We start from the raw sequence: 21,934 nt of genomic DNA on the forward strand, positions 1-21,934 counted from the left end.
CAGGACTCTGATTAATATATCAATGTGTGGTATAATGCTAACTCTGAGATACAAAACTACTCAAATATGTGTAGACATGGCATAATCAGAATAATCAATATACAATTTGAAATATACTAAAAGCTAGTTATTGTCCATAAGAAGTGCTTAATTTGCTGTAAAACCTATAAAAATGCTACAGTTCATAATACAAATATATGACGTTATATGCCACTAACAAGATGGCGGTGATATTGACGTTCGACTTGGGCCACGCGTTTGACGTCTACTCTTTTTCTTCTATGAATTTTCGTCAGTGAAACTTTTATTCTTTGGTAAGTTGGTTGTTATCACCATCTGTCGGTAAAAGCTGGTAAAGCAACGCGTTTCAAAACATTAAAATACGTTATTTATACAAATTTCAACGCTAAATTCACATATAGTACCGCTGAAGCTTAAAATGTGTTTCTATATAATATTATAGCGTTATATTGTGTGTGGCTGCATTTTTTACTGGAATATTTCCTGCACTGCTGAACCTCACGGAGCAAACAAAACATTTGAAGCGTTTAATTATATCTGCTTATTTGCTTAAATCAGATCAGTGAGCTTTTGGTGTTTTACAATGGCTTGTTCTATTAAATACAATTTACATTTTTACATTTCTTTATTTGTTTCAGAAGTCATTTGATTATTTAGCTGTTGAGGATTAATAAGGAAATATGGTGTTTAAAAAACTGTTTTAGTGGAGTACAATGTGTTTCCCAGTTTAACTCTAGGTTTTATTGACATAGAAGAAAATAGATTACACATTTTCCACCTTAAATTAACCATATATTAACTGTAAAACAGCAACCAAAAATTGTTTTCTATATAAAGCTGTTATGCCATGGTTACACACAGATGTCCATTTCTTTAAATATAAACTTTCAATATATTTTTAATCATTCAGTCGTCCTTGGTAGGCATCCATCTTGGATTTTGAGGATGGGACTTGTCTGAAAAGTTACTTCTAAGTTAATTTTATCTTATTACAAGTGTACTGAGATATTTATACTAGAAACTAGACTAAAATTACTTGTTTGTGTATTTGCAGAGTAGCACCACTTCAACGTGTTTTTACTCAGGTAAAAGTAGAAAAGTATTTGGTAAAAAGGCGACTCAAGTAGAGCTGATCAAAACATCAGAAATATTCGCAGCTGTTCCAAATCTTTTTGAAACTGCCACCACTTTCTGTTGGTATTTTTTTACGACCAGTTCCTGTATTTACTCCATTTTTAGAGAAACACCAATTTATTTAATATCACTGATGTTTTAAACCCTTTATATCTTCTCTGCAAACTATGGCTTTAGCTAAATGATGCAAATATGCAAATTGTATGTGAGCTGAAGTCTCTATTTCATCATGATGTGCAAACAAGAGGACTAAATGCTACAGCTGGAGACAACTTCCCCAAAACAATGTAGGTCGACTACGCTCACAGATTATGCATGCAGAATAAATGTTTCTTGGATTAATTTGGCTGGAAAATGTTTTAAAGTGATTAAAAACTTGACAATTTGACGTCTAAGATCCAGTGCAAAATGTAGGAGACGAGCAGCTGAAGGAATGGAGTTTTTTGCTGAAGTGAAGCGGCAGAGAGCCTGAAACTGTGTCAGCAGCTCTAAACTGTTCAGTCAGGAAGCAAGAGCGGCAATGCGGAAGATAATAAGCAGCGGCGGGGTGTGAGAGCGTGTGTGAGAGAGTGTAAAACCGCGCAGAAGGGCGAGCCACGCCACTAAAGAGGGGTTCCCCATACCGACAGAGTCAAAGAGTGCACAGGCTGCCAGAGGCGTTTCCCAGCTCAGAGCAACCAGCGGAGGACCCGGGGAGGATCGGCAGAACTCCCAGAGTACCGGGGAGACTCCGTGGGAACGCTCTCACAGTGAAATGACCAGATTTGAAGGCTGAGCCGAAGCGGAGTTTCGCTTCTCGTCGTTGCACCTCTACGGGCAGATCTCAAATGCCTAAAGAGTGCCGGAGAAAGTCCTCCAAGGACTTCGGGTTTTCTGGGACTGGGATAAGCGATGGAGGCCGTGTAGAGAGAAGGACGGCCGGGAGATCTCCACAGATCTGCGCGGAGCAGATCCAGAAAGCCGCAATCGTCGCCGTGCCGCCCGCCGCGCCGGCGCTCATGGATGCGCCCTTGGTGCCGCAGGTCACCATCACTTCGGACGCAGGCGGCACCTCCAGGGAGATCCAGGAGGAAGACCTGGATGGGGCCGTGGACGGAACCCTGCGTAGGAAGCTGTCCAACTCGTCCATCTCCTCCACCGGATCCTCCGCGGTGGAGTCTGAGGATGATCTGCTGAGCGACTCCGAGACTCAGAGCAAAGGCCTCGTCACTCTGGAGCACCTGGTTTGCGCAGAGGTGAGAAGCTTCTTTGGTTTTTGGTTGGTTTTTGTCAGGGTACTCCAAAAACTGTGCTAAAGTGAGAGCAGCACCGCAAAAATACAAAATCTTACCTAGTTTTTGGTCCAGTTTCTAGTTCAAATATCTTGGTAGACTTGAAAAATGACAAAACTAACTTACAGCAAGTAACTTTTCAGCAAGTATGAGCTCGTTTTAAGGCGGTAATTACTCAATACTGATGGAAAAGTGTTGGATCTGTTGGCAGATTGCTTCACTTGCAGTATTGGAAAAACACTTTGTTCAAAGTGAAATAATCTGCCAGTTTTCAAAAAAGCAGAGTAAGCGATAAATATCTTTGTACCCAGGATCAGAGTTTTTGAACAAATGAACTTGAACATGAAAACAGGACAGAGGGTTTCTGCTTCAATTTTAATTTCAAAATTATTACATTACATTAGCTGAATTGTAATAAACTTAGTTTAGCCAACAATGATCTAATCCTGTAAGATAAAAAGCATAATTTCCTGACTTTGAAAATGTTTTATCATTGTAGATATGAAACCTTCCTGTAAGTGATTTGGACTTTCTCATATGAGGTCAAACACGGTGGAGGTCTCATTTCCTGAATCCTGTGTGTATGGGGAACAGTTTCTTATCTAGTTTTAGTTAGGATGAAATAACTTCACAAATCAAGTTTGGGAATCTTTTCACCATCAGAGGAAGAACTCTGTTAACTGGATTATCTTACAATAATTTTAAAATACTGGCTGAATAATAAGACACAGTTTCTCTCTCTTTATGATCTGTTTATTGATACGTTAACCTCAGCCATTGAACTCAGAGAACACTGCAAAAACACGAAATCTTACCAAGTGTTATCACAGTACACATGAAATAAGACACTACTAACTTAAAAGTAACTTTTCAGCATAGTATAGGAGCTTGTTTTAAGTAAGTATTTTACTAATATTGCTGAAATATTTCTAGTTCCACCAATTATTTAACTTATAATGTAAAAAATGTGTTGCTGCTGATGGAACATGTACTTTTTCACCAATACTAAGGACATTTTCTTTTTTACTTAAATTAAGCTCCTACATCTTACTGAAAAGGTAGTTTTGTCTATGTTTCAACATTTGCACCAGAAACTAGACCACGATACTTGGTAAGAGTTTGTGTTTTTGTTGTGAAAGCTTTCACACTTTGGTGTATTATGACCAAAAAGGAGGATTCAATTTCAACCAAAAAACTCAGACATTTTCTTAAAGAAACTTGGAAAAATCTGAAGTTTTTTTTATTTTTGTGACTCAGAAGTTTCTGAGATTAATCTAAACATTTTAGGAGGATTCAATTTCAACCAAAAAACTCAGACATTTTCTTAAAGAAACTTGGAAAAATCTGAAGTTTTTTTTATTTTTGTAACTAAGAAGTTTCTGAGATTTATCTAAACATTTCTGAGTTTTTTTCTAACAAATCTCCCACCTTTGAAGTAAATACAATGCCAGTTGGCATTATATTCACCACTGGCTCACCATGTGGTGAATAAAGTGGATTTTGTACAAAAAGCTCACCACTACTACATAAAATATGCAATTTTCTTTTGCACATTTTGTCTCAAAGTCTTACATTTTAGTTGGTTGAACTAGCAGAAACCCTGATTGATTTTTATGTTTTTAATCAACTTAATTCTCAAAATAAGAGATTGTTAGTTTTATCTCCAATAAATTATGTACAGTTGGGACAAAGAAGCATGTCTGAATTTATTTAGGTTGCTAATAACCTTTTTCAATAAGGGATTATTATTAATGGTGAACATCTATTCCTTCTTTAAGGCTAAAAATGAAAAGAAACTGTTAAAGGAGACATATTATACAGACTTCAAGTTTTTTTACTTCCATTTGGGTTTTTACAGCTTCTAAAAATCAACACAAGCGCTTAAAGAAATACACGCAGCTGTTTTTTGGCAATAAATTAATGTTTTTTGGTTTGTGGAATATGAGCCGTTTCAGAAATCTCCGGAATGCGCCGTTACCTAGCAACCCCAGCCAGCCCAGCCCGTTACCTAGCAACACAAGCAAAGCTCTAGCACGTTTGGTCAGTTGTTTTACCACTGAATGTACAGCAGCTGCTGGAAAATACATCCAAGAATGATTTTGTGTGAAAAATGAAATGTAGATCTATCCTAACCTACAAAAGAAGTAATAAATAGCTCTTACTGTCATGTCTGTCTATTGTTATCACAACTGTAGAACAAAATATCATGATAAAACTTTGAGTGCGTACTGTTTACCCTTGGCAGAAACTTCTAGATCAGCAGGTGGTTTCTTTGTTATCCGTTATCAAATTTATTCTGATTGCAACATGTTTAACCCATCAGCATATTTCATGTTGGTGTGGATTGCAGGTTTTTTAATAAATAAAAAATATGTGAAGGAGTTTCATGTACTTAGAAGGAATAAGAGGGAAAATACTTTTCTGCCACACCTTTAAGCCTCTCTTGCAGAGCTGAGCTTCTTCAGATAGAAAGTTATCAGCAGCAATGACAGAAAATAAACGTAATGTTGTAATGTTGTAATGAAAAGTAGTGTTTTTAACGTGAACTCATCTCACACCGGAGGAGAAGTCAAGAAAAGCATCGGAAATATGAGGCAAAATATCCTCAAGTTAAATGTAAAAGCAAAATGACACATGATTACGTAACCCGTCATTTTCCATTCACAGCGATTTAATTTCATGCAGACGTGTGTCATGGTTCAAACAGGTGGTGATGATGGTGCTACTTTCTATTAGTCAGACAACATCTGATTAAAATGCAGTAAAGTTTGTGATTATAACCTTTAACACTTTAATTTTACACATAAACTTAGAACCAATAAAGATTTAAAAGGTCGTAAAGATGATGTTAAAAAACGTTGTAATATTATTTCAGGGAGGAGAATCAGATGTTCTGGGTGTCATCCTTCCTCTGACAAGCTCTCCAAGCTTTATAAAACAGGTTTTTCTTTTTCTTTTTTTTAATTTGAGAAATAGCTTTGAAAGTGAGAGAAAAACCGTCACACTTGTGTGACGGGAACATAATCTCATGTGAAATCTTCCAGAGCCCATCTCATTCAAAAGCTCCCAAAATAACTCCTGAGCTGCCAAAATGACTCATCCCCATGAGAAGTGCTTGCTGTGAGCTGAACTAACCAGTTAATGCCACTGGAAGATGAACTGAACCGTTTAAAGGGAAATCTGTTATTGCTGCGTCTTGTCTGCAGTAACTCTCCAGTAATTCCCAGAAGTCGTCTGTCAGGAAACGTGTTGCTGGCTGATGTTTAAGACCTGCTTCTGCTCTACAAACCAGCTCCCTTCTGTGACAGAAAGCTCCAACTATCTGCAATTTTAAACGACTTTTATTGTCCGTCATCTAAACAACCTCGTGGTTACCGAAGGACTAGCTTATCGGTAACATTTCATTAATGTAAGGAATGAATTTACACCATTCCAGGAAGTTTTTAAAGTGACATATTATGCTTCCTCGAACAGGCAATGAGACATTTTTTCCATATTATAAGTGCAATAATCCAGTACTTTATCATGAGTATTAAGGAATTATTGGCTTTAAATAAGCTCATAATTGTTGCTGAAAATTTACTTGTGAGTTAGTTTTGTGTTGTTTCAAGTGCATTGAGGTATTTGCACTATAAAATATGTAAAAAATAAAAATGTAAAATGTCATTGGTAAAACCATGACTTCTGCTCTCCAGCTGAATGTCCTGAAGTACGATGTCTCAATAGGCAGAACAAAGCAGACTGGAATCTCATTATCCAAGAATGATTTTGTGCAGAAAAATGTAATTAACACGTTTTGTACAGACCAGAGACCTAACCTAACTTGTTCAAGATATGATCTATAAAAAAACAAAATAAAATTCTGGCGTGGCTTAGTGAAAGCAAGAACTTAAACTCAACTGAGATGCCGTGGCGGCGTGACCTCTGAACTAATTATTCATGCTCTAAAACCCTCCAACGTGGGTGAATTAAGACAATTCTGCCAAGAAGAGTGGATCAAAACTCCTCCACAGACCCTTTGAAAGACCAACCAGTCAGTTTTTGGAAGAACTGAAACATTTAATTGTGACAAGAAAGCAAAAGCAGAAGAAAGACTTAAGGAGCTGGCAGTGTTGAGCCTCGTTCTGTGTAAGCTGTAGGGAAGTCACCTGCAGGTTTCTGCCTCCATCTGCACCATCAGACCGATTCTGCCACCACTTCTCCTTGTCTGGAGCCGACGCCGTCTAAACTGTCTCAACAGGCACACTGTAAAACCTCTGAGGTGCATTTAGTTGTGTCCACCATCTTTTACTCTTTAAGTCCGTGAAAGAGGTGTACGGAGCCTGGCGCCGGAAGAAAAACGGCGAGTGACTGAGGGTCATTGCGCATAAAAGAAACCCTGTAAATTCTAGACACTAACAGATACCATAGACTTGCACAAAAGTCGGTGAGGGACGGCGGAGTCCTTGCTCTGTGACAGAGGTGTATGGAGCCTGGTGCTGGAACCCCGTTGGCTCCAGGCTGTTTACGTCGTTTTAAACTGTGTGATTGCGAGCGTGAGTGGGAATAAAAATATTAACAGGTATTTTGTTCCATATAACACAGTAGGAGTGAAACCGGGAAACCTTTTATGGATGCAAACTCGACTAAAGACCAACCAGTTTAGGATTGTATTAGAAACTTAATCAATTACAAATTTACTGATGGAACTTGACTCATTGTCCTGTTTTGATTATTGATTCTATGTTGCATTGTGTTCCTGTTTTTGATTTGATATAAAGCACTTTGAAATGCCTCGCTGCTGAAATGTGCTACACTAATAAAATTTGATTGATTGACCGATTAACTGAAGTAAATTTAGCCCGTTTTAGATTTTGAGTGAGTTTATGAAAGATAAACTTACAGCAGTAAGTTGTGTTCACTTTTATTTTATTTAATCAAACCTCCAAGAGTTGAATAAACCAGAGTTTTTAGGTCAGCACTTAAGAACCTGGAAGAAGAAAGAGACAGGAGTGGGAACTACTTCCCAGAATGCTTAGCGGCATGTTTTTGTATCCTCAGATGGAAGTGCGTTACATTGATCTGACTTGTGTTTGTTTTTATGTCCTGTTCACGTTTAATAAAATTCATTATCAGATCAGAAATTTTGTTAAAGTAATCTGAAACAAGAATTTAAATTATTCTAAAGTAAAATAAGCTGTGACAGACTGGCGACCTGTCCAGGGTGACCCTGCCTCTCGCCCGGAACGTAGCTGGAGAGGAACCAGCAACCCTCCCGACCCCATTAGGGAAGAAGGGTGTAAGAAAATGGATGGATGGATGGAAGTAAAATAAGTAGTTATCTCAACAACTAAAATTTGGTCATATGTTTTTAAATTCAACACATTTTTATAGTTATAACGTGATAAAAGGTTTAAAGGCTGAGGATTTTTTAAGCATTATATTTTCAGAGAACATAATTTGAAACTTATAAATAATAGACCTTGTTTTGACGAGGACATAAATTGTTTCTTTGTCACATTCAACCTTCGGATGGTCACGGATTGTGCTCATAAAATCCCTCTGTAACAAACTGTAGCAAATCAAATCAGTGTGAGATTAAATCATCTGTTAAATCTGCTTGTGCGAACTTTGACTTTATCAGACGGCTTTGTGCCCTCTGCTGATTTGTGGATTTTGACGCTGTTTTGTTTCAAAGCACAAGACGTGCTGTACAACGGAGACATTGACTCGCTGATCTGAACAGTTACCGTAGCAACCACACGCAGACTGAAGCCAAATTTTCAGGCTGACTGCGATAATTAATATGCTAGAAAGTCTTTCCTGAACGAACCGCCCCGCAGCCGACCTGTTTTCTGCATGATTCTCCGTCTGTGTTTCTCTGAAAACGTCTTTGATTTGACTGCCTGACAGCCGAAGCGTCAATGAGAAAAAGGCTAAAGCGGAGTCTGTCAAGTGTCTGACTTCCTGAAGCAGTTCTTTGTTAAATGTCAAAGGCCAAGACTAAAACTGGAAACCGACCGCAAAAGAAAACATGATTACACAAGAACATGTGAGCATGTGCTGAGCTCTGTGTGGGTTGTTGTTTTTTTGTTTGCTTGTTTTTCCGTCAGAGCATCAAGGTGCGTATTTTCACTTGATCGTCTTGTTTCCTTTCCAACTTGGAATTGGTTCAATGAGAGCAAAAACCACTGACAGATCGGGCTGGGTAGCGTCTGCTGAACGCCACGCCCGGCAGGAGACAACGTGTTCTGCACTGTAAAACATTTGAAGCTGGTTTAACTTGAAAATGAAAGTCCACCTGCTGCCTGGAAAATGCAATTTAAGTCAACAAGAAAATTGTTTTGGTTTGAACTCAGAAATTAAAGTTCATAAAGTTGAGTCAACAAGTTGTCTAAACATTGTTTTGTAAGTTCATTAATCTTGATTTGTGACTTTAAACTCAAACCAAATAATTATTTCACATTATGCAAGAAAAAACTGCCTTTGCCCAGTTAAAGAGCCACATTTCTCTATTGTTTTACTCACAATATTAAGTTAAAGCAACATAATTTGTTTATCTTTAGTGAAAAATGCCACCACCAACACTTCAAAGGAAACAAAAAAAGAAAAGAAGTAATAAAAGTTATAATCTAGTTTTCACTTTTGGTTTGAAGGATCTCAGTGTTTCAGCAGTTTTGCAGTTTTATGGAAGTTTGTAGCAGATTAGAGGAGAATAAAAACTGAAATCTGCGTTTCTGATTAAAAAGTCGATCAGAAGTCTGATCAGATGTGTGAAGACACTGTTTCAGTAATCAATGTGATTAAAGATAAACACAGTGCCTTTGAGTTTAAATTTCACAGATTTGGACGAGATATGGAAAAGTTCAGGGGTGTGAATACTTTTAAAACCAGTAATTTCAAGACTAATATTTAAATATCATTAAATATCAGCTCAATAGATGTTTCCTGATCATGTTTACTAGTTCCTCTTATTCATGTTAGTACTTAAGATCATTTAAATTCCTCTTAGGGCTGAAACGTTTAATCGGATTAATCATGATGAGTTGAAATAATTAATTTGGTAATCGATTAATCGTTAACTGGACTCAAAAATAGAACATTTGGTGAAAACACAACATATATATATATATATATATATATATATATATATATATATATATATATATATATATATATATATATATATATATATATATATTGCATTTTAAAAAAAGGCATTTTTTGTTATTTCTTCTATCAAATTGCAGGTTTAGCTTCACCTGGTTCAAATTCTGTGATAAAACACCTTTTACTATCCAGTTATTTATTGGTTAATCAAAAAACAAAACTAAACTAAACAGATTATATATTACTATATTGATGTTAAAACATAAAGGATTCAGCTTTTCACATGTTGATGTTAAAAATATTTTTTGTGCTACAAATGCATCTTTTAATGTATTTATAATATTGTATGAAAAGCTAGACTATTCAATCACTAAAGTTATTTATCAACATTAAAGCTGCACCACAGAAACAGCAGCAGCAGCTGCAGCTCAGTAAATGTGATAGCCTGCGGCGTGAAAACGTTCGTGAAGGTCTGCCGCCTTCGGCAGAGCGATGCCGTCAGTAAACAGGCAAGAGAAGCGAATCATCTGACATTTAGGAGAAACCCGGCTGCCGTCATTCTGCTCTTACTGATGGCCATGAAGAGTGATGAAGTGTTGCCTCACTGCGATCACAGTCCCCGTTTCATTTCCTGTTTTACTCACAGAAAATGACCGCTCTAAAGCCCGGGGGGTGGGGGGACAGAAGAAACACTCTCCCATGACACACAATCTAGTTTTCAGATCATCGGCTTTATGGCTGATGAGCTTTTTTTCTTTAGCGAAAACACACAATTTTACCAAGTATTTTTGGTCCAGTTTCTAGTACAAATATCGTTGGACACTTGAAATAAGTCAAAAGTACAAATACTAACTCCACTGTAAGATTATTTAATTTATAACATGGAAAAATGTCTTGTTATAAATGAAACAATCTGGCTAAACAAGAACTTTTTCATGAATATTAAGGAATTGTTGACTTAAAACAAGCTCCTATATCTGTCCGAAAAGTTACTTGTACATTAGTTTTGTCTAACTTACAAGTAACTTAGACAACTTACATGCATGTAAGTTGTCTAAGTTACTTGTAAGTTAGACAAAGGAGTTTGTTTTCAGTTTTATTGACTTAAAACAAGCTCCTAAGTCTGTCTGAAAAGTTATTTGTAAGTTAATTTTGTCTTATTTCTAGTGTGTTAAAATATTTGCATGAGAAACTAGACAAAATGTTTTGGTAAGATTTTGTATTTTTGCAGTGCACAACTAAAAATAACAATAACAATAACAATAACAGCATCTTATTATTGTACAATAGTATGGTATTACACTGGTATATTATATGGTATATTGTACAATACTATTGAAGTTCATTTCAGAAATCAACAGTTCATTGGTTAATAAGACGTCCAAAATATTTTAGAGACAAGAATTAGGAGTTATAGCATTTAAAGTTTGTCTAAAAGAGGAAAGACTGTTAAAAGGAAGACAAATTTAATTCTCTGGGCCGACTTTGATCCCTTTTCTAGCATCAGAACCAAATTGGACCAAAAATACTTGGTGAGATTTTGAGTTTTTGCAGTGTACGTGTGCCTGTTCTTCTGTGTTTGAAAACCAGTATATAAATTAAATCCATACTGACTGATATTGAGACAGTTTGGACTAGACACATGATCTGCTTTGCCATGTTACTGTGATGTAATCGCTTACACCACCATGCGGAGGATCGCTGACTCGGCAAACAGTCACTTTTACCCTCCACAGGCAGATGAGCCACAAGAGCTGTAACCAAACAGTTTGGCTGCATGATCAGAGGAAAACATGTTGGCGAATAAAATATGTTAATGCTTAGCTAAACAGTTCCACTTTAAAGAATTTGTTATTTTTATATCCACAAATCTGGAATAAACTTCCAGAAAACTACCAAACAGCTGAAACATTGAGGCTAAAAACCAACCTGCTCAGAGTATAATAACCAACATATATTATGTATATTGATAGACCTATTGCAATAAGCAGTAAATCAACCAATAGCATGATAAATAAAACAAAGTCAATAATTTTCATTCTTTTTCCCTCATTTATTGTTTCCATTTGGTGCTTTGGTTTCAACTATCTCCTTTTTTTGAAGGACAATTTTATGTGCAGAGACTCCATAATTAATTTAATTGGTTGTTTTGTTTATTTAGATATTTAAATAGTTTTCCAGTTCCAGTGTTAAATGTTTATAAGAAAATAATTAGAGTTTATTGATCTTTAAGAATGTGTTCTTGCACTATTATTACCACTATATTATGTTAAAATTGTCTCCAAAGAACAATATTATCATTTATCTGGGATAATTTATCATCCAGAAACATTTGTTATTATGACAGCCCTATATATTGCTTGATGATTTTGATAATATCTAATAAAATGTAATTTTTAATCGCTTGTTTCACTGTTTGTGACTGTAAGATGTTTTTATGATGTGAAGCATTTTGAACTGCCTTTTATTGCTGTAATATACTATACAAATAACCTTGAGTTAAACTCATGCTATCTTTGCTGAAGGTGGGGAACTCGGTGCTTGTGATAATAAAAAAGGACGAGCCCAGCAGGCCACACTGGAGATGTTGAACACAGATAGGAGTTTCCACAGAAATGGCATTTAGCTGACCCAGATTGGAAGCTTCACATCGGGGAAAACAGAAAGCCTGGCATCAGATTGGCTGGCCAGACCTGCCGATGTGATCAGATTTCCATTCAGATGCTGCAGAAAGGGCCTGAAGCTGTTTCCAACTATCGTATACTGCCTGCAAAAACACGTCTATATATTATATATATATATATATTAATATATATATTAATATATATATATATATACTATATTTGAAATAAGACTAAACTCACTTACAAGTAACTTTTCAGCAAGTTATAAGAGCTGGTTTTATACAAATCATTCCTAAATATTGATGAAAAAGTTTTAGTTCCACTGGCAGAATATTCCACTGTGGCGTTACCTAGCAACACCAGCCAAGCCCAGCCCGTCGCCTAGCAACCCAGTTCCAATTCCACAGCCAGATAATTTCTCTTAAAAGAAGACATTTTTTTTGATGTTATGAGTGAAATAATCTGACAGAGGAACTAGTTTGTTCTTTTTAACAAATATTAAGGAATTATTGTCTTAAAACAAACTCTTATATCTTACTTGTAAGTTACACTGCAAAACCAGAAAAGTTTACCAGGTATTTTTGATCTAGTTTTTAGTGCAAATATTTTATTAAGATTTGAAATAAGACAAAACTAACTTACAAGTAACTTTTCTGTAAGTTATAAGAGCTTGATTTATGTAAATAATTCCTAAATATTGATGAAATAAGTACTAACTTCACTGGTAGATTATTTCATTTTTAATTTCTATTAATAGTAAGGAATTACTTACATAAAACAGAAAAGTTACTTTCAAGTTAGTTTTGTTTTATTTCAAGTGTACTGAAATATTTGGACAAGAAACTAGAACAAATATACTTGGCAAGGTTTTGTGTGTTTGCAGTGTTTTGCTTGGTGTTGAAGAAATAACTCACAATTTATCTTTACAACATCTAACATTTTGTTTCTTATGTTTTCAACAGAGTAAAGCTTGGAAGAAGCTGAAGACGTACATCCGCTGGCCCTTGCAAGCTTCCCAAAAGAAGAAAGTAAACTGGGTCCAGCTAGCTGGTCATAAGGGTGATTATAATTTATTACAATTAATTTTGCGGCAATGAGAAGATGAAAAAAGAACAAAAACAACTTTCATTTTATGCATTTCTAATGGAAATCCTCCTCTGTCACGCTAAGGAACATTTCCAGGATTCCACCTTTATTTACTTTGAATATCTGCCAAGAACAGGAGCAGCATTAACCAAGCATTTCTCTTTTCTATTCTTCACAAGTCAAAACAACCTGAAAGATATTTCTCTAATGAAAAGCCTTGAGCATGGAAGCAACACTTTGTTCACATTCCCAGAATGAACTTGGTGTTTATAAGGAAGCTGAGCTACTGAAAGCAATAAAAAAGCTTTGGTGAAAATGGAGTCATCTGTTATGGATGACAGAAAGTAAACTTGTTGCTTTGCTTCATGGTCTACTTGTCTAGGCCTTGCAACATGTTTCAGGAATTCACATTCAGCTCTATTCAGCGATTGCACTTTTCTCCTTTCCTATGCAGGTATGTTCTTTGTCTAACATGAAGAATCAGAAACCGTCTTTATCTCATCTCAGGAAACTTCAAAGCTGCAGAAGAGGGCACCATTCTGAAAAAGCTATCAGAGAATGAGAAGAAGTGTTTTGAGGATCTGCAAAACGACGTGCTGGTCCATTTTGTGCCGCACTACCAAGGAATTGTGGAAAACGACGGAGAGTTCTTCGTGCAGATGACCGACCTGCTGGCTGGCTTCGACCACCCAAACGTGATGGACTGCAAAATGGGAGTGAGGTAAGAAACTAGGCCTTTCAATCTGCAAACACTGGTTTTTCAGTTTGTAATCATTAATTATTCGTCATTTTAAGGTGTAGATGAACAACAAAAGCAGAGATCGGCTACAGCACAAGCTGCCTGTCTCGGCTTGCCTCTTTAAGGGAACACCTGTTGTAACTGCAGGCTGTATGCTTGGCTTCCTGCCACAGCGGGTGGAGGGCCTCACTGTTCGTCTGCACAACTCTACACGTTCATACACGCTTGAATGCGTGCATTAATTCATACATGCATGTCTTCTTTGCATGCACGGACATGCAGATGCATGTGCAGCATCTGACCGGACAGGTGAACGCTTATGCACAAACCTGCAGCAGAGCTATAGGCAGGCAAGCGACCAAGTACATGCAACAGCGTTACAATGTACATTACCGCATGCATGAACTATTTGTTTTACTTATCTACCTCTGTGAGACTTTGTCGGTACATCTGAGATGTTTATACACACACGTTTGCACGCTCAGGGTGTCCCTGGAGACTCCCCTTTGTCAAAAACGCTCTCAACCACAAAGTTGCAAAACCACCAACTTGCACGAACACACACTCAGGCTTTCACATAGCGAAGTGCTGCACACAGGAGTCTCCTCGTAGCTTCCCTCTTTAGCACAGAGGAAGTGGAGCTAGCAAACTGAAACTGAAATTCACATCTGTTTGCTCAGAACTTTATGCTGTGAACATAAAGAAGGCAAGTTATCGACAGTGTGACTCCAAACATTGAAGATCATTTTATATGTTGTAGTTTTCTGTCCTGCGTAAAGTAGCACCAACTGCAAAAACCTTCTGACTTTTGTGCAGCAAATGTAGAAATGAGTTCATTAAATGTCTCTGTAGAAATACAGGAAGTGCAGCTCTGGTTGACCTTCAGAATTTATGTCACACTCACAAGTTTCACATCAACAGACAACTTTTACAATTAGAAAAAAGATAACCAGAGTCATTAAAAGGTGACCAGGTCCAAACAGGGGGACATTTTGAAATATCCTAAAGGAGGATGTTCAAGAATCGGTTTGGCACCTTCAGCTCAAACGTTCTTGTGTTACAGAGGTTTTAAACAAAACAAAATAAAGGTTTTAAATGGACTTAAGTCTGAGACACTGTGGCATGACTTTAGACAGGATATTTGTCACTGAAACACCAAGAACATCTAAACAGAAGAGCAGGCCAAAATTCTTCAACTAAGGTGTAAGACACTGATTTCTGTTTATGACAAAGTTACATGCAGTTTGTCTGTGAATCCAGAAAAAGTCTTAAATTAATGTAACTAAAACTAAAACATCTTAAATTCATTAGAAGAAATGTAAGATGGCCTCAAATACTTACATTTTAGCTTATTTTCTGGTATGTGTGGTTTTCTAACAGGCAAAATCCTGAAGACATCTAGCTAGCTGCTAGCTAGGTAGCTAGTTAGCATTTTGAACCTTTTGAAAGTACTCGTCTGTTAATGGTGCTGACTAAATGAAGTATTTTATGTTTTCACAATCTAAAATACTGAAATGTGCTTAACAGGTAGACTTGATTGATTTATTGACATGCAGTTCAGAAGAATAAACAGCAAAAATTTCACGTTTTCTTTGCTGTGCTTGACATCCAGTATCATCTTCCACCCATTTCCTACACTTATTGTTTTTATGTCTTAAATTTAATTCAAGATGGCATTAAAAAAGTCCAAAGTTTTACTTGCTGAGACCTGCAGAAACTCTGTTGCTGGGTGTTGTTGCCTATAAGGCAAGCAAAACTGGTTTAAAGGATTGTTGCCTTTTCACAACTGGGCAGACTGGTTTTTATAGTTTTACACTCTAAATTATCCTTTGGAAAATTTGCAGGTTATTTTGGTGCATAATTAATTTTTGTGATGATTTCTAGCAACTAAATGTGGAAAGACGGCTGAACAAACTGTTATTTTTCACCCTGTGTCGAAGGACATACCTGGAGGAGGAGCTCGTCCGGGCGAGAGAGCGGCCCAAGCTTCGGGAGGACCTGTACAAGAAGATGATGGAGGTGGACAGCGAAGGCCCAACTCCTCAGGAGCATTTCCAGCGCGGCATCACCAAACCTTGCTACATGCAGTGGAGGGACAGCATGAGCTCCACCAACACGCTGGGCTTCAGGATAGAAGGCATCAAGGTGACGCGTCCTTCACGTCTTTACTGCAACAATTAATTAATTAAACAGGATTAACAGGACGGACATTAGAGATGAGTCAAAGTCAACGGCCGGGGACCAAATCCAGATTTTCCAAAAATTAAATCTTCAAAAAGCAAAACAAAAATATTTATCACACAGCCCTACGTTTACATTGCAAAAACAAAAACTTACTAAGTAATTTTTATCTAGTTTCTAGTCCAATTATCTTCGGACACTTGAAATAAGATTAAACTAACAATTAACTTTTCAACAAGATATAAAAGTTTTTTTAAGTCAATGTTTTCTTAATATTGATCAAAAATTACTTGTTACACTGGCAGGTTAGGTTTCCCATGTCATAAGACAAATAATCTGCCAGTGGATCATTGTCAATATTAAGGAATTATTTACTTTAAAAGTTCTTTGCTGAAAAGTATAACTTAGTTTTGTCTTATTTTAAGTTCACTAGAAACTAGACCAAAAATACTTGGTAGGATTTTGTGTTTTTGCAGTGTAACTAATGTTGTTGAGGCCTTAAACGCAGCACATGTACGCAGGATGCTCAGATTAATACTCATTTAATCTGACCGCTCTGTAATATCGTCCTTCTGCTTCTCTGCCCACTCCAGAAATACGACGGCACGTGTCGAACCGACTTCAAGAAAACCAGATCGAAGCAGGACATCATCAAACTGTTCAAGGAATTTGTCGAAGAGGACGTCAGCATCATTGTACGTGGCAGTCATTTAACTTCCTGCTGCTGTGAATTCAGTCATGCGAGGACTCAAGCTAACCTTCTTTACAGTTCTGTGCATATCCAAATAAACACTGCAAATGCCGCAGTGGGCGTCACCTTAATGCCCGTCTTCGCCCACACAAAGCACACAAGCTGTGCAAGCGTTTACATCCGTGTTCAGAGTTTGAACAGTGCTGGAAAGAATCACTCTGTTGTTTCTGTGCTGACATTTTGGACAAGCTAGAGGATAAAATTGAAAAGAAAACACATTGAAAGTGTTTAAATTGCAAGATGAGAATGTAAATATCCACACTGAGAATGTGTTTGAGTTTTGGTTCAGAAACGGTTTCTGCCCCGCCTCGGTGTACAGTAGCTGTTTAAGTGATAAATTCAAACATTGTTTCCTGCTGTTTTCTCGTTGAAATGCAGAAGTCTTACCTGGAGAGGCTGAGGGCGATCCGGGACGCGCTGCAAATATCTGTCTTCTTCAAGAAACACGAGGTGACGACTGATTTTCACTCTGAAAATCAGACACAGTTTGATGGAAACAGGAAAAGTCCTGCATAAAAAATTAACCAAAGTCTGTTCTAACTGCCTGGTTGCTGAAATGTGCTATACAAATAATAATAATAATAATAATAAAAAAAGAAAAAAGTGTTATTTGTGATTGTTTGCACACAAACGATCCTAAGACGTTTGCACACAATGCAATGCACTTCGTAAAGCTTCATATTGCAAATATTGTCGTCTTTAACTTTTTATTTCATTTAATTCAACTTTACTTAACTCAAAGTAACTTACAAATACATTTTCAGCAAGATAATAGGAGCTTGTTTTAAGTCAATAAGTCAGTATTATTGATTTTTAAAGAGTATAGTTTCGCTGGCAGATTATTACTCTGATAACTAGTATGTTAATCTCATTATCAAGGTATTATTTATTTAAACCAAATCCATGTATCTTACTGAAAAGTTATTTGTAAGTTAGTTTTGTCTTATTTCAAGTATGCTAAGATATTTAGTCGAAAAGAGCCCAAAATACTTGGCAAGATTTTGTGTTTTTGCAATACAGGATCCAAATGATTCTTTCTGAACTGCAAAAACAAAATCTCAATTATTTTAGTCTAGTTTCTACTACAAATATTACTACTATTAAATAGTACTTCATCAAAATTAAAGAATGATTGACTTAAAATAAGCTCTTATATCTTGCTGAAAAGTTCATTGTAAGCCAGTTTTGTCTTATTTCCAGTGTACTAAGATATTTGCACTAAAATACTTGGGAAGATTCTGTAATTTTGCAGTGAAGCAGAGAAAAATAAAGCCTCATTTTAACTTCTTTGCTGTTTTTTTCCCCACCAGGTCATCGGCAGCTCTCTCCTCTTCATCCATGTCTGCGGCCGTGCCGATGTCTGGATGATTGACTTTGGGAAAACTTCAGCTCTGCCTGAAGGTCAGACTTTACGGCACGACGTTCCCTGGCAGGAAGGCAACCGAGAGGACGGATACCTGTGGGGTTTGGAAAACCTCATCCTCACGCTGGAGGCTGCTGGCAACGAAGGGAGCGGAGAAGAAACCAAAAACAACAGCCTAACTACAAACATGGACTTTTAAAGGTGGAGGGAACTTCGGTTATTTTAAATGGACTCCTCAAAACGACTCTTCGGGTGGGGTTGCGTACCTTGATTTGCTTATACTGTCCCTTTGCACGTGACGTCACGGCCTTCAGAAATCCGCCCGCTCCGCCATGATGAACGTCAAACAACCTAGACGCACCAGTTAACAGACACCTGTGCTCTTGATTAAACTTTAAAATGGTCGCTGTCGGCTGTACAGACAAGCGTGAAAACCTAACTTGTCATTTTATTTATAACTTTTAATGAGGGAAGTCACGGCGGCGACGGATATCAGCCGTTAATCATAATGACTGGCTGCTCGGTGTAATCGCCTAGCGTTACGTTCATATACTTTATAAGTAAGTATGATTAGAAAGATGATATACAATGTCGCATTATGGAGAAGGTACGGGTCTAAACATTGGTAACTATGTGCCGTAATGTAGCCTAGCATGTATGATGGAAAAACTGGTTAGCATCTCGTCTTGTACGTTTTTTAGGCTTCTTCGGTGTAAAGGGAAACGCCGTTCATGACGTAGTGACATAAATCATGTGATGTGACCTCAGGCAAAGTCGAGTTGAATTAGATCGACACGTCACAGGAAGGAGGTGTAAGTCGGTTTCTAAGCGAGCTATTAGTTTGGTGTTACGTTTTAGCAGGCGTAAACGTTTGGTTACGCCCGATTACGTAAGCAAACACGCCAAACAGACAAATTAGCCTAAGTTGGTTGCCATAAAAAAGAAGACAAAGTAGAAGCCATGAATAAACTGGCAAAAAACAACCTGGGAAAACAATTCCAGTCGTTCTGTTCAATACTCCCATCTCTCACTTCCGACGTCCATCATGGCGGCTCGAATAATTTAGTGACGCAGCGGAACTCGCTAAGTACCGACAATGACAGAAACGGGCACAATGGACGCAGAACAGAGGGAAGCAGAAATATTCTTAGAATAAGTTAATTATTGCTCCAACACACTGACACTAATTCATCATCCTGTGAAGTGAAAGCGCGGAGTTCCTGCTTTCATTTTAACGGGATGAAAGGGAGAAAATCCAGACGAGAACCGGAGGAAAACGTTTGTCACAAAACACCGCAAAAGCCTTACATGAACTACTGACAGACCTCACAGTTACTACAGCATTACAGCACAGGGAGGCACCGAGTAGCTCATGAGTTGTCTTTTCAAACTCTTTTTGCATTTAATTCAATTTTGTAATAAGACTCCATCACTGGATACATCATCACATGTTGCAACACATGGTTCATTTAACAAATTAATAATAAAAAGTATATAACTGTTGTGGAAATAAAATAAATCAGTATATATATTAGAAATAAAAATTGACTTTTGGTTTGTTTTCTTGAAAATAAAACCAGTAGGTTGAATCCACTTTATATGTGACATTATTAGGATCAAACCTACATTTAAGATAATGATTAAATAGTAAAATATCTATTTAACAGGTTTGTAAAAGAAGAATTGAGAGATTTTTTTATGCTTATAAGTGATTTAGAGTCTATTAAAATTGGTTTTAATAAAACAAATACACATCAAATTTATTCTACCAGAGGTCCTTTCTGACCACGACATTTCATACTTCACAAGAGGTGAAGTGAAATAATCTACACCTTTTCATCAATATTTACAAACCCCTAAATCTTGATGGAAAAATTACTTGTTAGTTCTGTCTTATTTCAAGTATACTGAGATTTCTGCACAATAATTTTATTTTTTCAAGGAGTTTGGTTAAAGTCACTGACTTGTGTTGAATTTATTTGCACCTCTGTAACTTTTCATGTTTTTTTTTTTGTTAATGTGCTCTAAAAACTACAGAATTAATCAAATTTGCACTTTTATAGAAAGGGACATTTACAGATTTTTAAAGACTTTATTTACGAGTCAGCAGCTGGAAATTAAGACACTAATATTAGCAAGCCTGAGCACAATTTATACAAAAGATCCAACAAACCTCAAAGTTCAACAAATTATAGCATACATGAGAGGAACAGTTGAGACTATAAATGATAAAACTAATTAATTTCCTACATAAAACAAAAAAAATTCAAAATTTAAATGGCAGTGATTCATTACAGAGTCAACATTAACAATAAAACGAGGTACGAAATGTAAAGGGTTAGTCCAGTGTACAGACGTGAGTATAAAAATAAAGATTTTCACAGCTGCATTAAGCTAACGAGAGACGCCTACTGGCCAAGACTAGGAAAAAAAACATTCAAAATATTTTTATTATAAGTAAATTAATCTCTGCTCAGTTGCAGCATTCTTTGTTTTGAGGGTTTTTTTAAAATCATTTTGTTAATAATAATTTAAAAATTACAATGAGACAATTGGAACAGTTTTGAATACCTTGTAATAAAAATAGTCAACAAAAACTACAGCAGTTTACAATTAAAATATGGTACAAAAAAGATAAACAGACAATAAAAATAAAAATACTGACGTTACATTAACATATGAACACCTGCCGCCCCCTGCTGGATGATAGTGGGTATTACACCCTCCACATTTCCAACGGCAGGAATTAAAATGTTCACAGCTGCAAAGTCCTAGTCAAAGTCCAGTCATTAATTTGTAAATCACAAAACAGTGAGCCAAGAAGGAGGAGCTCATTAAATATATTTAATTAATGGTTGAATAAATTTGTTATTTCCGGTCAAAGCCAACGTTCTAATGTAAAGTTTTAAAAACAATTTTTAAATTGTTTGAGTAATTATAAAATTGACTTGACATTCTTTCAAGGCATCAGTAAAACCAGCAGTGACACAGTCGTACAGAATAATACTACCACTACCATGCTTGACCATTTTTAGGGTGTACTAAGCTTTTAAATAACAACTTTAACTTTTTTCTTTTTTTAAATAATCACAGTTTCATGTCAGAAATTAAAAGCTCAGAATTATCTGGACATCCCTGATGATAACAAGTGGATGTAAACGTTTGACTGGAGGTGGAAAAAGGATTTAAAAGGAGGAAAGCACCGAAATATAAACCCAGGTGCAGATCTAAGTAGAGTTGCTTTTATAAACTTTATTCTTTCTGATTATAACATTATCTGAAACATTAATGGATCAAAAAATGACAAAAGAATGATTAGAGAAAGAGTAAAAAGATGTGACTGCAGTCATCAAAAGTTCACATTATGTAAGGGAAAGGAGGCGAGAGGGAAGCTTGTAATTTATGTAATGTAAAAATAAGACAGAATTAAGTTTGTGTTTCTGTTGATTAAAATTAAACATAATAAAGAAATGATTTTCTCCTCAATAAGTAATTTAAAGTAGCAAAATGAAGCAATAGAAAAAAGAAAACAAAGTTGCATTTTGTCTGGAATCCATTTGTTAAAAAAAAACAAAACAAAAAAAACCTTTTTTTATGATGCTGCTGATTTTTTAGAGCATTTTTATTTGTGTTGAGATTAAAATCAATCAATCAAAGTTGGGGCTAGATTGCAGC

The 21,934-nt window shown here is 36.5% G+C and overlaps 1 protein-coding gene across 1 annotated transcript; it reads left to right on the forward strand.

The window, feature by feature from the left end:
- Nucleotides 1–1,439: 1,439 nt before the first annotated feature.
- itpka (inositol-trisphosphate 3-kinase A) lies at nt 1,440–19,797 on the forward strand. Its single transcript, XM_044143857.1, has 7 exons — nt 1,440–2,390; nt 13,102–13,198; nt 13,733–13,946; nt 15,905–16,109; nt 16,739–16,840; nt 17,275–17,346; nt 18,207–19,797. Exons 1-7 carry the CDS (start codon nt 1,983–1,985, stop codon nt 18,456–18,458), a joined length of 1,350 nt encoding a protein of 449 aa, XP_043999792.1. The 5' UTR covers nt 1,440–1,982; the 3' UTR covers nt 18,459–19,797.
- Nucleotides 19,798–21,934: the final 2,137 nt, after the last annotated feature.

The sequence above is a fragment of the Gambusia affinis genome, linkage group LG16, assembly GCF_019740435.1.
Source record: "Gambusia affinis linkage group LG16, SWU_Gaff_1.0, whole genome shotgun sequence".
In the NCBI taxonomy this organism is placed as follows: Eukaryota; Metazoa; Chordata; class Actinopteri; order Cyprinodontiformes; family Poeciliidae; genus Gambusia; species Gambusia affinis.